At 58.5% G+C, this 16,414-nt stretch overlaps 2 protein-coding genes across 5 annotated transcripts; one reads left to right on the top strand and one right to left on the bottom strand.

Moving 5' to 3' along the window:
• The first annotated feature begins 246 nt into the window (after positions 1–246).
• PCBP4 (poly(rC) binding protein 4) lies at positions 247–11,053 on the top strand. Of its 4 annotated transcripts, none has more exons than XM_045493015.1 (14): positions 247–395; positions 1,033–1,144; positions 7,215–7,356; positions 7,501–7,524; positions 7,633–7,665; positions 7,891–8,007; positions 8,229–8,360; positions 8,521–8,649; positions 8,896–8,970; positions 9,135–9,179; positions 9,256–9,319; positions 9,443–9,495; positions 9,585–9,754; positions 10,165–11,053. In XM_045493015.1, exons 3-14 carry the CDS (start codon positions 7,276–7,278, stop codon positions 10,451–10,453), a joined length of 1,212 nt encoding a protein of 403 aa, XP_045348971.1. In that variant the 5' UTR covers positions 247–395; positions 1,033–1,144; positions 7,215–7,275; the 3' UTR covers positions 10,454–11,053. The 4 variants fall into 4 exon arrangements, with proteins under 4 accessions (XP_045348971.1, XP_045348969.1, XP_045348970.1 ...); XM_045493014.1 differs by lacking the exon at positions 247–395 and adding an exon at positions 4,672–4,760 and having other exon boundaries at positions 963–1,144; XM_045493013.1 differs by lacking the exon at positions 247–395 and having other exon boundaries at positions 959–1,144.
• Positions 11,054–11,602: 549 nt separating this feature from the next.
• GPR62 (G protein-coupled receptor 62) lies at positions 11,603–13,089 on the bottom strand. The gene is made up of 2 exons (XM_045493017.1): positions 12,974–13,089; positions 11,603–12,900 (listed from the first exon to the last, which is right to left on the bottom strand). The coding sequence occupies exon 2, from the start codon at positions 12,868–12,870 to the stop codon at positions 11,779–11,781; it is 1,092 nt and encodes a 363-aa protein (XP_045348973.1). The 5' UTR covers positions 12,871–12,900; positions 12,974–13,089; the 3' UTR covers positions 11,603–11,778.
• Positions 13,090–16,414: the final 3,325 nt, after the last annotated feature.

Below are 16,414 nucleotides of genomic sequence, written 5' to 3'. Positions count from 1 at the left end.
GGGCCCCTCCCCCACCCTGGCGGGACCAGATGGTCCCCCTGCCCTTTGTCCACCCGGCCAGATGGAGGGGAAGGGAGATTGGATTCCCCTCCCCACCCACACACACCCAGGTGCCAAGAGACTCAGCTGCGGGGGGAGGTGGAGGTCAGTGGGACCAGGCTGAGCCGATTACGAAGGAGAAGGGGAGGTAGATCTGCTCCCCAGGGGGTGCGATGGGGGAAGGAGAGGGCTTGGGGGACCGTCCAACTCCTCCCATTCCCTAGCAGAGTACTCTACTGCGTCGCGGCCCTTGCGACCCTAGTCCCCAGAAGGAATTCTGGGGGTAGCTTTGGGAGAATGGCGGGGCGGGCTGCACGGGATCACACCGCTCTCAGGCCCCTCCTCCAGCTGGTCCGGTAACTTGTCCCGGGTGGACAAGGGCCGGGCCTCGCGGAAGCTGTGGGTGGTTGAGGGGCGCGGGTCTTGGTGGGCGAGAGCCCCGCGCGGGGTTGCGGGGATGGAAGGCGCAGAAGCGAGCAGAGCTGGGAATCGGGTCGGGCGGAGGGTTGAAATCCGGGCTCCGAGGGATCCGAGCCCGAGCGAGGCAGCGTGGGGCCTGGCGGCCGGCCCGAGGCCGAGATTTGGGAGCGGTGGGCTCGGCGCAGGCGCCGGGCGGGCGGCCCTGGCGGGCAGAGAGCGCAGGGGCTCGGGGCCAGGCACCGCGGGACCACTGGGCGGTCGCTCGCGGCCGGGCACCCCCTCCACCCCTACCCAGCCAGGTCCCCCGCTCTCGGCGCGCGGACGACCTCCCGGGGGAGGGTCGCACCAGCCCTCCCGGAAACGGCCACCGCTCGGGGCGCACCGCGGCGCGCGGGGCGGGGCGGGCGGCTGCGGCACTGGGGCGGCTGGGGCGGGCCCGCCGCGCTGTAATCGGATCCGGGGAGGGGGCGGGGAGGGGCCGGGCCGGGCGGGCCGGGGGGTGGGGGGGGGGGCGCGGAGCCGGGCTCCGGGCCGGCCGGGCTCCGCGCCTGTCAAACCCCTCATTGTTCGCAGCTGATGTCACTCGCAGTTGTGAGCGGCCGCCTCTCCCGGGGACAATGTGGGACTGAGCGGCCCAGCCGCCGCGCCGCCGCCGCCGCCGCCGCCGCAGGACAGCCCCAGCGAGGTAGGGCGCGGGCCGGGCGGGGCACCGCGGGCCGCGAAGTTTGGGGGTTCGGCCGGGGGGTGGGGAGCCCGCGCTGGAGTCTACAGGCCGGGGTCCAGATTTGGGAGACTGGGAGACATGCTTCCCTGTCCCACTCGGGCCCAGGCCTGCACAGGTGGGGGGCGCTGCTCTGCCAGAGGAGCCCCCAGCACCAAGGGAGGGCCTTCCTGGACCTGAGACCCCAGATTCGAGGCCCACATCCCACCTGCTGTTTCTGTTCTTTGGACCTGCTCTTCTCTCGATCTCCTGCCTTGGGTTCTGGTTCTGCTCCATCTCTATCCCCATCTGCCATTCCCCTGCAGTTCCTGGCTGGACACACACCCCTTCCCATTCTCCGCAGTCCTTGGTTTGGGGGGGGGGGGCGGCAGACAGATCTCCATCCAGGGGTGTGTGGAGATGACAGTTGGGGGCTCAGAGTGGTCCTTCATGCCCTGTGGCTCTTCAGCCCCTCAGCTCTGACCTAGCTTCTAGCTGGAGTCCTGGAGGACAGGGGGTGTCTCTGGCTACTCACTTCAGCCTGGTTCTCATGCCTGCCTGGCCAGGAGAGGGAGGTGCCCACCTCCTCACTCCCCTGTCCCAGGCCCGCCATCTTGAGACCTGTGGCACCCAGTGCTCCGCCCGGCTCCAGCACCATGGGGAGTGGTCTTCAAGGGGATGCACCTACAGCCAGTTGCATGCCCTCCTTCCAGAATGTGGGCTCTTGGTCCCCACCAAGCCCACAATGTTTACCTTTATGCTGGACCAACAGGGCATGTATCCCTAGGGGCCCTCCTTCTCCTACAAAGAGCTCTTAGACCCCAGGGACTCTCCAGGAGCTTAAACCTTAGCTCCAGTCTTCACTCTTTCCTGAGGTTACCCTCACTGCTTCAGGGCCAGCACCTGGGATCCTATCCTTTTCCCATCTGAAGGTCCCCTAGTCGCTCTGGGCCCTGGAACCCCCTCAATCTCCAAAGCACCCCCATCCCAGCCCCCACCCCCCAGCCTTCATCAGCATGCAGGCTCAGACTGCCCAAACACAAGGGGATTGTTCTTCCTGCATGCTCAGGGTGGGGGGCTGGGAGCAGGCGGCCCACACACCCTGGCAGGCCCAGGCCACAGGGAGGCTGGCTTTGCCCCGCCCTGTGTCCCCAGACGGGCTCTGTCCACCCTCCCTACTCCCATCCCTGCCACCTACCCCCCCTCTAGCCTCCATCACCATCGCCCAGTGGCATTGACCTCTTGAGGAAAGAGCTCTGAGCTGCACAGGTGGACCCCTGGTTCTCCCAGCTCTGCCAGTTGCCTTTCATGTAGCCTTGTAAACAAATGCGTTCCTCTTTGGGCCTCAGGTTCTGATTTTGTGAAACCTGCGCCACTCCCCAGCTCTTCTTCCAGCCTCCCTTCCACATGGGGAACCCATTCTGGGCCCCTGGAAGTCTCAAAGCACAGCACAAATTCCCCACCCCACTGACATGCCCTGGAAGCACCTAGATCCAAAGAAACAGCAGGAGCAGGGGCTCTGCTGAGGAATGGAGAGAGGATTCTGTCCAGCCAGATCCTGGGCCTCCTATGTGGCTGGTCCCCCCCATGCTCTGATCTTCTCACCCCAACCTTACTGCTTCTCTGGGACCCTCAGCCCCATCTCTGGTCCCTAATGCCGCCAGGCCCTTCTCCCTGCACACGTCCTGGCTCCTGATCTCCTGGAGGAACTCTTACTTTCCTGGGTAGTAGAAAGATAGGCTTGAAAATGCCCAGTTGGGGCTCCTTTGAGTTGAGGCATATCTTTAGGGGGCACAGAGGCCTGAGTGATTATATCTGACTTGGAAGGTTGGGGAAGGCTTCACAGAGGAGGTGGCATTTGAGAAGGATTTTGACAGAGAGTGAGGAGGATGGGCATTTCAAGCTGGGTTCAGCCTGGGCAAAGGCCCAGAGGCCTGGAGGTGCTAGGCGTGTTTTGCAGCCTGGTGTGTAGGGGAGAAGGGATAGAGATGAGAGAAGAGAAGTTGGCAGGGACCAGATCACAAAGGGCCTTGAGTGCTTGTCTATGGTGATCAGGCTTTATTCCTTGGGCACTGGGGAGCCATCGATGGCTGTTGAGCAGCAGAATGACCGAGTCTCCAGCATGGAAAATAAAAGCTAGAGACCTTTCTCAATTTGGGTGAGGCAAAGGGTATCAGGGGGTGGGGCTGTACCATGAAGCTGTGTCCTTCCTCCTGGAGCCCAGTCTGGGCCTGCCTCAGTTTCCCTCGGCTGTGAGGACTCTTGAGGAGTTGCCTAATGATGCCTTAAGGAGGCTATAGCATTTCTGACACCAGACAACTTGTCAGAGCTCCCCTTCGCTACCTAGCACAGATTCTACAGGATAGCTTTGGGTCAGGAAACCAGAGGGTGGAGCTCATGGACCCCCCAGGCTGCTCCCCTGCAGGCCTCTCCTCCCCTGACTCTCCCAAGAAGTGCTATGAATGGTCATCCTGGGAAGCTGTAAGGCTGAGAGGCTGGGCACATGGGTCGGAGGATACTGGAACATTTCTTGTGGAGGCCTGGGTAATCAAGAAGGGGGAGCATACCCAGTGAAGAGGATAGGCAAGGGAGTTAGGATCCCTCCCTCAGTGCTGATCTCCCCAAGCCTAGTGTCCACCTCCCGCCACGCCCTGCTTTGCCTGATGTCCCGAGCCATTCCCCAGCATCACTGGGTGTGGCCAGCATGGCTGCTTTTGGATTAGGAGTAGGAGGCTGCTAGGTTGGAGCCTGGTGGTGCTGAGGGGGATGTCAGGGGATGTGAGGTGGGGGATGAACTTGGAGACTGCCCCCCCCCACACACACTTTCTCTCTAGCCCAGGTGGGTCTGTAGGCCCTGGTTGGTTGGTCCAGACACTGGCTAGCAGAGCCAAGGGAATCCCCCAAGGGGCGGTCCCGTCCACTTTAGTTGCCTGGCCCCAGGAGCCCTCCCCTCCCCCGGATTGTTCTTGCTCCAGAACAAAGCCAGGGTGGACACTTGATCCCTGCATGTGGGGGGGAGCTGGCTAAGCCCCCGGCCCTTTGATTGGGCAGCTGTCATGAGAGAGAGACAGCTGGGGGGGAGGGGCAGGAAGGGGCAGCCGCCATCGCTTACACAGCTGTCACCCCCCCCCCCCGCCCCCTCCAGCCTGGGTGGCAGGAAGCCAGGGACAGAAGGAGTGGGCACTCGATCTGGGGAGGGGGCCTGGGGAGCAGAAGGGAACACCCGAGGTCAGAGGCCTGGTCTGAGCTTGGTATGTTCTGCCAAGGAGCCCTGCTGACCAGAGGGGGCTGGGCACCCCCAGAGGTGAGCTGGAGGTCAGTATGGCATGACGTGTGGCTGCCATGTGGGTGGCCCAGCAGGGACCCAGGGCCCACCAGCAAATAACTCCCTAGAACCCTGGTGAGGGCAGAAGGGGAGCCAGCACGCCTAATAGGATTGTTTGCTCTTAGGGCCCCTAGGAGACTAATTTGGGAAACCTGTGTCAGGAACTTTTGTTCTCTCCTAAAAACAGGAAAGATCTTGAGGGTCCCTCAGAACAGGAAGGACACAGAGATACCAGCACCAGCAACCCCCAGCCCCATACATACACGCATAGCACAGGTGGGTAAACTGAGGTCCATGTCAGGTGAAGGCCTGGCCAAGGTCACCCATGGAACTTGAGGCAGTGGGCTCTACTACAGACCCAGGTACCGTTTGCAGGGCAGGAACTCTAGTTCTGGCCACGTTCTAGGCCCTTTGCCCTTTTTTCCTCAAGCCTTATGACCCCAAGAGGTAATGTGGCAATGGTATGGGGACAGTGTGAAGTCTCCCACTGATTGCCACTCCAAAGGAGTCCCTGAGTGTCTGAAAATTCTGGAGCCTAAGACCGTAGCTTTGGACAAGTTGTCAGTCCTTTCCAGACATGACCCACATGTACTAGCCAGGCAGGGGTCTCACAGACTACTAAGTCTGCTCCTCACCTTTCAAGAGCCCTGCTCCAGGAAGAGGACTGACAAATCCAGACGGGACAGCCAGAAAGGAGAGGCGGACGGGGCCTGTGACAGAGCCCCACACTAGCAGGCAGGACTGTGCTTTCCGCCACCTCTCTGTGACCTTGGGCAGGTTATAGACCCTCTGTTGGCATCAGGTTGCCTTCTGTCTGGTGAATTCATCTGTTCAGCTCACCATTATGTTCTGAACACCTTCTCCAGCTTGGCTCTGGTCTGAGCTCTGGGGACACAAGGAGAAGGTGGCAGCCTTGGCCCCTGCTCTAAGGGGCTCCCAAGCTTGGCTGTCCAGGGAGGCACAAACTAAGCACGTCATTACAAGTGCTTTGCTGGAGGAAGTGCATGCAGCTGGGGGAACATTAGCAAGGGCAGCCAGCATGAGGCTGGCCAGGATGCTCACAGAACAGAGTCCCTGTATCCACTGTTGACTTCTGACCTCTAGAGAGCCTATGGACAGGACTCAAGGGGAGGGAGGAGCCTGTGCTGGGCAGACAAGTTACTGAGTGCTTGGGGGGACAGCATTGTCACCCAATGGTACAGGGAAGGAACAGGCCTCATGCCATAGAGTGGCTTGCTTGGGCTTCCTGAGAAAGCCAGGCTGGGGGCACCCCTTTCCTACTCCACGCCCAAGCTCTGGCTAGCACGGGGGTTCCAACGAGGGGATTGGACAATGCTCCACGCCCTTGACCCTCTTGTCAGAATAGGGCAGGGGGCTGAGGAAGAAGGTGCCCAGAGATCTCTAGAGTGCTCTAGGCAGGCACACTCATCCTTGGTTCCCACACCCTCCTGGGCAGAAGGAATTTGCAGAGTTAGGGCTTGGTCTTGGCTCAGCTTTGGCACCAATTGGTCCCACTCCATTTTCTGCCTTGGGTTCTGGTCCCCCAGTTAGCTCCCCATCAAGGCTGAGCCTTGGTAGGAGACAGCCGGCTGGAGGAGAGGGATTTCCAAGCAGGATTAAGGTTCAGGATTAAGTCGGGGCATGAAAAGGGGTCGGGTAGGGAGGGCTGGGAGGGCTGGCGGCTGGGCTAATCCCAGAAGCTAATCTCTGGCTCCTCCTTCCTCTGTCAGTTAACAGTTAACGGCCTTGACATTTCCCAGCCCCCAAATCCCTTTCTTACCCATCACCCAGTTCCAGGGGGGAAGCATTCTCTCCATTTTATAGGTGAGGAAATTGAGACTGGGAGCCCAGTGACTTGTTTCTGGTGCAGTAGAAAGTATTCCTGGCTGGGAATGTGGCCACTTCTTACCTCTGCAGCACACAAGAGATGGCTTGGAAAACCATTATGCAGACTGCTGGTCTCCTGACACCACCCCCTTGCCCCATGTGCTGAAAGAACCCTGCTGTCTGCAGGGAGGCTCTGCTTTAGTGACCAGTGGAGGTGGTATTCCCAGCCCTTGTGCCCCAATCCCCACAAGCCTCTGCCGGGCAGTGGGAAGGCTGGGGCAAATGGACCCTCCTAGAACCTTGCTATCTTTACTTCCACCCTCCTTTCAAGGCCTTCCTGTGGCTCCTGATGGGCTCTCCAGCCTCAGCTCCAGCAGCAACTCCATGTTATAGTCCTGGGGCAGCGGCGGGGGGTGGGGAGCTCTGGCTCCTGGATGCAAGTGCTTCTCATTTGAAATAACTTCAACCTTAACCAAACTTTCAAGGCCCAATCCACAGGGGTCCCCTTTTCCAAAAGGTCAGAGAGGAGGCTCTCCCTCTCTGGACTCCCATAGGCCTCCTGGTTAATTTTTCTAATATATGTGGGAAAGGGAAGGATACCCATGGAGACTGGCTGCCTACCGCATATGTACTTAGCTCATTTTAATTCTCATAACTCTCTGATGGTAGGACTTGGTAGTCTCCTCTTACAGATGAGGAAGCGGAGGCTCAGATGGGTTAAATGAACTGTCCAGGGTTACCTAGCAAGTAGTTGTATACAAGGACACCGGTCAGTGTGACATTCGAAACTGTCTCTCTTCTGTAGGAATTTAGTTAGTTTGGCTCTGATATCTTCATGTAAGGGCAGGAAACCCAAAAGAGACCTGGGCTCCTCTCTAACCCCGCTTCTGCTGCACCCACCAGAGCCGGCTGGGCACCGTGGACGCACCCCCAGGCCGCTGTGGCCCCAGCCCCGCCTGACAGGATGAGCGGTTCAGATGCGGGGCTGGAGGAGGAGCCAGAGCTCAGCATCACCCTCACACTTCGGATGCTAATGCATGGAAAGGTGAGTGGATGGGGGGCAAGGTGAGGTATGGCCAGCCAGCAGTTTGATCTCCTGCGTTCTGTCTCTGCTAGAGCTCCTGTCCCGGCGGAGGGGCAGGGCCTGGGGCATTGGTGCTCCCTGACTCTACTCTTGTCTCATTTGCAGGAGGTTGGCAGCATAATTGGGAAGGTAGGTGCCCAGTTCTGTTCTGTGTAGACTTCAATCTGAGGCCTTAGGCCAGGTGTGGGGGCAGTGACCAGTCAGGCTAAGAGCCATTCTGTATTTTGTCTCCTACAGAAAGGAGAGACTGTAAAGCGAATCCGGGAGCAGGTGAGGATGGAGTTTGGGAGACCTGCCCAGGGCACCTGGTTTGGAGGGGAGGGGAGATCCCTAGCTGCATTTTCCCTGAACCCCACTATTTGGGATGACCAGTGAGTGCCCTTGGAAGGTAGCTGTTTCCAGCCTTGGCCGGGGCCTGGTGAGTGGGCAGGCAGACAGGTTCCTGGCAAGGAAGTGGAGAAGGAGACCTGCTGCCCGGCCTTTCTGTACCCGCAGAGCAGTGCCCGGATCACCATCTCTGAGGGTTCCTGCCCCGAGCGCATCACCACCATCACTGGGTCCACAGCAGCCGTCTTCCATGCAGTCTCCATGATCGCCTTCAAGCTGGATGAGGTCCGTGGGTGGCTGGGGTGGGAGGCCAGGGGTGGTTCCCTGGGGGAGGGGAACAGGGCTCCGACTCCACGCAGTGGCTGTAGGTGGCAAGAAAGGCTAAGCCCGGGGCAGGGTTCTTTCATTAGGGTGGGATTTGGGGAGGGCTTCCCTCCTTCAAACCCCAGCAGGAAGGTGCTCCGGGGGTGGGGCAAGCACAGCCAAACCACAGTCTTCCTACCCAGGACCTTTGTGCTGCTCCTGCAAATGGTGGAAATGTCTCCAGGCCTCCGGTGACCCTGCGCCTTGTCATCCCTGCAAGCCAGTGTGGCTCACTGATTGGGAAGGCTGGCACCAAGATCAAGGAGATTCGAGAGGTGAGGAGAAGGGGGATACCACCCTCGGGGAGTCCTACCCTCCACTTCAGAGAGTGGATCTGGGCTTATGGCTTCCTGTCCCCTGGGGAGCTCTAAGCCTGGGCAGCCCTAGCCTGGATTACGAGGGCAGCCAGAAGTGGCCCCTGTTCTCTGCTTGCAGACCACGGGTGCCCAGGTGCAGGTGGCAGGAGACCTGCTCCCCAACTCTACAGAGCGTGCTGTCACTGTGTCCGGGGTACCTGATGCCATCATCCTGTGTGTGCGCCAGATCTGTGCTGTTATCCTGGAGGTGCTGCCCTGGTGCAGGGAGACGGGACGGGGATGGGCCCTGGTCCGTCTTGTCAGGCCACCAAGTCCTATGCATATGGCACTGGGTGGAGGCAGGGCAGGGCTGCAGGGATGGACTGGGAGCTCCAGGGTGTCGGGATGCATTTATCCTGGGGGTCATGGGAAGGGCCTTGAAAACATAGGCCCTTGGGGGATACAGGGGGGCCCGGAGGGTCCTGACAGAGCCTCCCCCATTTGTGCCTTCTAGTCCCCACCCAAAGGAGCTACTATCCCATATCATCCAAGCCTCTCCTTAGGTACCGTCCTTCTCTCTGCCAACCAGGTGAGGTGGAACAGTAAGAGGGGTGAGAAGCATTACTGGAGAAGGGACTTGAGATGGGGGAGGGATGGAAGAAGGACTTGGAGGTTGGGTGGGAGGAGGAGTGACTGGCCAAATTGGTCTGACTTGTCACAGTAACCCCCTTTCACCCACTTTGTCTCCCACAGGGCTTTTCTGTCCAGGGTCAGTATGGGGCTGTGACCCCAGCTGAGGTGAGTAACCATAGCCCAAGGGAGTCCTTCCCAAACCAGGCCTCCTCTGACTTCTGACCCTTCTTCTTTGGCACAGGTCACCAAGCTTCAGCAGCTCTCGGGCCACGCAGTCCCCTTTGCCTCACCCAGCATGGTGCCAGGTGAGCAGCCCTGCAGAAGGAGGCAAGGGCACACTCTAAGGGGCAGACAGCCCCCTTGGGATGTACATGGGGAGGCAGGAAAGGCCCAGAATCACATCTGATCCCTCTTCTCCTCCCTCCCAGGACTGGATCCTGGCACACAGACCAGCTCACAGGAGTTCTTGGTTCCCAACGATGTGAGCAGGGGATCGGGTAGTTTGAGGGTGGGCAGCAGGGGCCCAGGAGTCTGGGCCTGGCCTCGGGTTGAATTCTGTTGTCCCCCCAGCTGATTGGCTGCGTGATCGGGCGCCAGGGCAGCAAGATCAGTGAGATCCGGCAGATGTCAGGGGCACATATCAAGATCGGGAACCAAGCAGAGGGTGCTGGCGAGAGGCACGTGACCATCACTGGTTCTCCTGTCTCCATCGCCCTGGCCCAGTACCTCATCACTGCCTGGTGAGTGTGGGGAGGGGGTGCCCCAGGTCACGGGGCTTATGTGCCTGTGAAAAGCACACTTGGGGCGGGAAAGCTGATCTCCCTTCTCTGTCTCTGTCTGGGTGTGTCCTCTGCCTCCCCAACCCTGCCTTTCCCACTCCATGTTGCCCCACCTCCCCTCCACGTCTATTCCTTGTGTCTTCTTTTCCCATCCCTGTCTTTTTCCACTGGGCTTTGCCCTCCCTGCGTCTCCTCTCACCCCGTACCTTACCTGCTTATTCTTTCTTCCCGTTTCCCACTCTCCTGTTCTCTCCTATGTCATTGTTCTCGATTCCTCTCCATCTTTCATCTAATCTCCCCTATATTTGCCCTCATTGCCCCTCTCTCACCCCCACCTTCCCCTGCATCTCCCCCCATATCCCTCTCTCCAGTCTAGAAACGGCCAAGTCTACCTCTGGGGGGACGCCCGGCTCGGCCCCCACAGACCTGCCTGCCCCCTTCTCGCCGCCCCTGACGGCCCTGCCCACAGCTCCCCCAGGCCTGCTGGGTACACCCTATGCCATCTCCCTCTCCAACTTCATCGGCCTCAAGCCTGTGCCCTTCTTGGCTCTACCACCTGCCTCCCCAGGGCCGCCGCCGGGCTTGGCGGCCTACACTGCCAAGATGGCAGCAGCCAATGGGAGCAAGAAAGCTGAGCGGCAGAAATTCTCCCCCTACTGAGGCCGGCTGAGGCACAGGCGCAGGGGCAGGCAGGACCACCGGTAGGGGCTGCCTCTGCACCCTATCTGCCCAAGGAGACTCCACCCTGGGGTCCCAAACACCACTAATGCCCAGACGCATGGATGCACCCCCCACCCGGCCCCGGTTTGTGGGAGTAACTCCTCTTAGAGCGGGAGCAGTTTCTGGCCCAGGGTCTGGGGAACTGCAGCAGCTCCAGGGTAGGGGGCTCCACCCCCTCTAGCTCTATGCTTGGATGCAGGGAGCATCCTTAGTGCCCTCACTTCAAAGGGTCACTCATGCACTCCCCATCCCTTAGGGCTTCCCAGTCTCCTGCTCCTCTGTGGGGATCAGGGAGGAGGGCTGGGGGGTGGCTGGGGGCCATGCTTCTCTCCCCACCTCCCTGCAGATTCCTGCTGCTTCCACTGATACCCTTTTGACTGGAATGGACTGGCTGGGCTTGGCAGAGGGCAACCCAAAGAGGGGACCCTGCTGGGCAGCTGGGGGAGTGGTGTGGAGGCAGGGGCCGAGTTCTCAGCAGCAGACACTCTGTACAGTTTTTTCAATCCCTGTTTTTGAATAAATATTCTCAGAGACCAGGAAGCTGTGAAACATTGTGGGTGTTGGCAAAACCTCCAGAAAATGGGTGTTGACAAGGTCCCGGAGGACCCCATCTGTGAATCCACCGGTCCCCATTGGGCTTTGGCTCCTTCCACATGCCAGTTTTGGGGCTTCGGGCCCTTTGGGGTCATGTTGTTCAGCCTCCTGCCTCTGGCACCACACTGATCCAGTTGTTTTCTGGGCACTTTAGAAGCTGGTAGAGGAGTTCCAGTAGCTTGGTCCAGCCTCTCCTTGGTGTAGATGTCAGGGAAGTCCTTCTGAGTATCTCGCCACTGGTTCCTCCTGCTGTGGCTGTTACCTAGACCTTGCCCTGCTTCGTCCATCCCTTTGGCTGTAAACCCTTAGAGCCCACTTCTCTGTGATCCTGCCCACTTCCTCTCCTTCTTTGGCCTGGGGACTAGCCGTGAGTGTCCAAACCACCTAAACTGGAGGAGCTCTTAGAGATGGTCCAGGATACAAATGGGAAAACGGGCCTAGGAAAGGGTAGGTCTGTATACAAAGCTATGCAGAGTCAGGCTCAGAACCCAGGATTCCTAGCTCCCAGAAGCCTCTTGGCCTCACCAGGCTGCAGGCCCTCTTTCTCCTGTTCCAGAGCCAGAAATCCAGGCAGGGCACCTGCCTGGAACTGTGCAGGAGTTTGGATGGGCCTCCTTCTGACACCACCATCTTTCTCCAGTGCCAGCTCAGTATGGGAGACAGATCTCCTCTCAGGTGGCCCCTGTCGTGCTCAGGTTCTCCCCTTCTGGCAAATCTGGGGCTTGTTCTGGTGCCCCAGGAGGGCCTAGGGCAGGGCGCAATGAAGGTCCCTGGAGGTGCTGCAGAAATGTCGGCAGGTGCCAGGCCCGGAGAGTACAGGTCCGCGGGGGCTGGGGCAGAGCCCGGCGGGCAAGGCGGCCCAGTGCCCGGCGTACGGGGCGCTGTAGCAGGCCATACAGGAAGGGGTGAACCGCGAAGGCCGAGTAGGCCACCCAGGTGACGGGCGCCTCAGCCACTGCGGCTTGCTCAGCGGGCGCCAGGCACGCACAGCCATAGGGCAGCCAGCAGGCTGCGAACTGGCCCACGGCCAGGGCTGGGGCCAGGGCTGCTTTGCCCCCAGGCAGGCGAGGCCGGAGGGGTGGCAAGATGGAGAGGCGGCTATCCAGAGAGTCGGAGCGCGGCCGGGAGCCGCGCGCGGGCCGCGGGGGCCGCAGGGCCGCACGGCGGGCCACGAGGAAGATGCCGCCGTAGGCGCCGAGCAGCAGGAGGGCCGGTAGCGCGAAGGCCAGCAGCGCCCAGAGCGGCCGGAAGGGCCCGAGGCCACCGGCCAGGACGGAGCAGCGCGGTGGAGCCGGGGGTGGCGCGGGCGGCGGCCCGAGCAAGGAGAGCGCGCCCAGCAGCCCCGCGGCGGCCCACACGGCCGTGAGCACCAGGCCCGGCGGAGGCCGCGCGCCCGGCCGCAGCGGGTGCACTATGAGGCGGTAGCGCGCCAGACCGAGCGCGGCCACCCCGAGCGTGCAGGCGGGGAGCAGCGCCGCCGAGAGGAAGCGCGCGGCGCGGCACGGCGCGGGGCCCAGGCGCACGCGTCCCAGCCCGGGCGGTGGCGCGGCCAGTAGGCCCAGCGGCATGATGGAGGCGGCCGCCAGCAGGTCCACGACGCACAGGTGCACCAGGTAGAGCGTGTCACGCAGTCCTGGGGTGCGCAGCACCACGACCAGCAGCGCGCCGTTGCCCAGCAGTGCTGCTGCCTCCACGACAGCCGCCAGGATCAACCCTGCCGAGACGGCGACTTCTGAGGTGTTCAGCACTGTGGTGTTGGCCATTCGAGCGCTCAGGCTTCACCCTGTGCTGGGCTGCAGAGAGCGAAATGGAGCGTCTTCCCTCCCCTCTTCCCATCACCTGTCCCTTGCTCCTCTGGCCCCTCACCTCACAGGATGCCCCGGTGCTGGCTCCATCGCCCAGGCTGCCATCCTCTCAGGGGCTTGGGCGGCCCCATGGAGGGATGCAAGGCTGGGACTTCTGCTCTCTCCCCTTACCGCCGCAACTCAGCCTCTGCTGGAGATGGTACTGGCTGACACTCTGATGTTGCCCTTTAGAGACAGAGCTGGCAAGGGAGGAGCAGGGCCTGGCACCAGCCCCCTGGGTCCTAGCAGCTGCCAGCTGCTGGCTGGAGACTGTGCTGTGGAAGAGCTGGGGGTGCCTCTGGAGGGGGGCCCAGAGCAGGCACAGGCTGGAGTCTAGACTGAGACATCAGAGTGGGGGCTTCAGAGTCTGTGGGACCCTGCTCTGCCTTTCCCCAGGGCAGGAAGTGGTCCTCCACATGCTCTCCCTTCTCATCTCCACCAGTGGGGGTAATCAGATTATTCAGCTTTTGTCCTGAGGGGAAACTGAGGTACCAGTAAGACAAGGGCTGCAGCGGGGAGGGCTACAGGAGGGCTAGTTCTCTCGGAGAGGAGGCTAGGAAAAGTGAGGGAAAAACATCGTAGGATGTGGCCCATAGTAGGCTCTCCACAAGGATTAACTTGGCACAGACTAGGTGCTTCATGATAGTGTGTGGAATTAATAAGAGGAGGCTTTGGGGGAAACTCTTGGGGTTTTTTGTTGTTTTAATTGAAGTATAGTTGACATATATTAATTCAGGTGTACATTCGACAATTCTGTACATTACAAAACCACGCTAAGTGTAGTTACCATTTCGACTGCTGTTTTTTTTTTTTTTTTGGTTTTGTTTTTGCTGTTAGCAAACAAGTCCCTTCTGCTAAGAGCACCCTGAGTTTCCTTTAGGAAACCATCCCTCCCCAATTCTCAGGGTTAGGGGTTGGGAGAGCAAGATCCCCACCCTCTGTTTTCCTAAGGTGCAAAACCCAGTCCCAGCCAGTGTATGGCATCCCCCCACACCGGAGGTGGTTGGCTCTGGGAAAGCCATGTGACTCTAATGGGGCATATGCCCCCAGGTGAAGTCACCCAGTCCCCTGTCCAACCCCCTTCTATGCCCTGGTGGTTTGACTAATATCCGAAGCTCCTTTCTCTCCCCTGCCTCTCCAACATCTCCCCCAGTACTTTGACTACTGGGTGCCTTAAACTTCCTATGTCCAAAACAGAACCATCACTCTTGACCTCTCTCCTCAATGTGCTCCTCTCAGAGTCTTCCCCATCTCAGAAGGTTTTACTAATGCCTCCCTTCCCCCAGGCCCCATGTCCAATCCATTAATATGTGTGAATCCAGCCATTTCTCCCACCACCACCCCCCACCCGAACCACTTCAGCATCCTCTCAACTGATCTCCTGGCCTCTGCCTCTGCACCTCATGCAGTCATTTGTCCTCAGATCCATTCCCCAGTCTTCCCCAGTGCTCCGCCTTCCAGGGAACTGTACTTCTCAGGGTTCTTTATAGCTGGTATTTGGGTGTATTCAGCTAATGGAAGTTAGCAGCAGAAGACTGGAGGGTGGAGGGAGGGAAGAAGCCGAGGTATTTTCCCTCTCATGCTCTCAGCCTGGGGCTCTGAATCTACTGTCCTTTGTGGAGGACAGCCTCTCTCTCCTTCACGCAGCCCCCTCTGTCGTTCCACACCTGAAGGGAGACCCTGGCCTCCCATGGTGGAATATCATTTCCTTCCATTATCCCTCCAGCCTAAGGGTGGTAGCAACTTCTTGCTGCTGCTAATCTTTGGATTGCCTCACCATCCCCTCTGGTAGTTCAGTTTCTTTCCTTTATCAAATTCCCCTTGTCTGGAATCCCAGGGTGATTTCAGCTTTGCTGATGGATCTTGATTAACACACCCTCCAGTCCATCTCTACACAGCTGCTGAAGTGGATCCCTCTAAAAACAAATCAGATCATGTCACGATCCTGCTGTTATCCCTCTCAGAGCTTCCCATCATCAGAATAGACTCTCAGCTCCTCTGTGCCCAGCTGGCCTTCTCCCCACCTTTCTGACCTCACACTCTTTCTTGATGACCGCACTTCCAGCCATAGCAACCATCTTGCTGATCCTCCAACATGTCAAACTGGTTTCCACCTCAGGATCTTCACATGTGCTATTTCCTCTATCAGAATATGCTTCCCTCAGATCTGTCCAGGAGTTAGTCCTTCACCTAATTCAGGGCTCTGCTTGAGAGAGGCCTTCAGTGACCATCTTTTCTAACATCCCCCCACCTTCCCATCACTAATTCTTTTACCCTGACTTATTTTTCTTCCTGGCACTTTCCCTACTTGATGAATTTCATATCTATGCATGTGCTTGTTTACAGCCTGTTGTACTAGCCTGTAAGGTCCATGAGAGCAGGGGTTTTGGCTGTGTCTTGCTCGTGCCTGTGCCCCTAGAACCCACCCCAGGCACATGATCAGCGTTGTATAGAGCTAGATGGTAGCCACCAGGGCATGAACCTCCAGATTTGACTCATTTCCTGCTGGAATTTGAAGGGCCTGATCCAATTCTCCATTATTCAAATGAGAAAACCGGCACTCAGAGAGGTAAGGAATGTGTCCCAAATCACACAGCTAAGTTGTACCTGGAACCCAGGTCACCTGCTTCCTGGGCTCTGTCCACACAGGCACCACTTCCTGAGCTTGGCCACAATTTAAACATAGGTATTTGCCTCTAGGAGGTGAAGCTGGATTTTTGAGGTCTTGGTTGAGAGTAAGGGGAAGTCCAACACGTTCTCCTTCGTCTTCTCCCTGCCCAGCTGGGCCTGCAGGGCTGGGGCAGTGCCTGAGCCACCAGGGCCTGGGGAGGGTTCAGAAGGGCCAAGTGGGAATAGCAAATGAGAAACGTGGGCTGGGAAAGGTGCTAGGGGAGGGACAGAGACGATGGTGGGTTGGAGAGTGCCCCCTCCTACCAAAACAGTCCTACTCAATTAAAAATGGGGGGAAAATGGAACACTTCATAGTTTATGTGGGGTTTTTTTTGGTTTAATTTGCACAAAGAAATGAAGGAAGGATAAATCAGAAACTGCAGCAGGTTGGTGGGAATGGAGTGAAAGGCTGGAGAAGGACACTTTTCGGAGTGCATGCTTATGTCCAAAAGATTGGACTTTTGGGGACTCTGTTAATGTTCTATGGATTGAAAAAAACAAATCAATGAAGATGAGGGAAACTCCCTGAAAGTGAACTATAAACAGGAACAAATGAACCTCCCTGTATTTCAAATGCATAACAGCCACACTGAAGAGAAATAAATAGCTCATCCAAATAACATTTGAACCTGTGCTCAAACTGCTGCTTTGACCATTGACCCTCAGTCTAGAGGGTGGTCATGAATAAGATTCAATACATCTGGAGCTTGACTTAGGTTTGTTTTTCATAATGGTACAGGTGTAGCAATTCTGAAGCCCCTTTTCACATGGGATTTAGTGATAAGTAAATATA

This window comes from Leopardus geoffroyi, chromosome A2 (genome assembly GCF_018350155.1).
Source record: "Leopardus geoffroyi isolate Oge1 chromosome A2, O.geoffroyi_Oge1_pat1.0, whole genome shotgun sequence".
NCBI classification, from domain to species: domain Eukaryota; kingdom Metazoa; phylum Chordata; class Mammalia; order Carnivora; family Felidae; genus Leopardus; species Leopardus geoffroyi.
This window is presented reverse-complemented; position numbering and strand designations above follow the sequence as displayed.

Excerpts from the sequence above, each read along its gene's own strand:
- PCBP4 (XM_045493015.1), top strand. The coding sequence starts at position 7,276 with ATGAGCGGTTCAGATGCGGGGCTGGAGGAGGAGCCAGAGCTCAGCATC. Across the intron at positions 9,180-9,255 it reads GGGCTGTGACCCCAGCTGAG|GTCACCAAGCTTCAGCAGCT; the intron begins GTGAGTAACCAT and ends TCTTTGGCACAG. Across the intron at positions 9,496-9,584 it reads AGTTCTTGGTTCCCAACGAT|CTGATTGGCTGCGTGATCGG; the intron begins GTGAGCAGGGGA and ends TTGTCCCCCCAG.
- GPR62 (XM_045493017.1), bottom strand. The coding sequence starts at position 12,870 with ATGGCCAACACCACAGTGCTGAACACCTCAGAAGTCGCCGTCTCGGCA.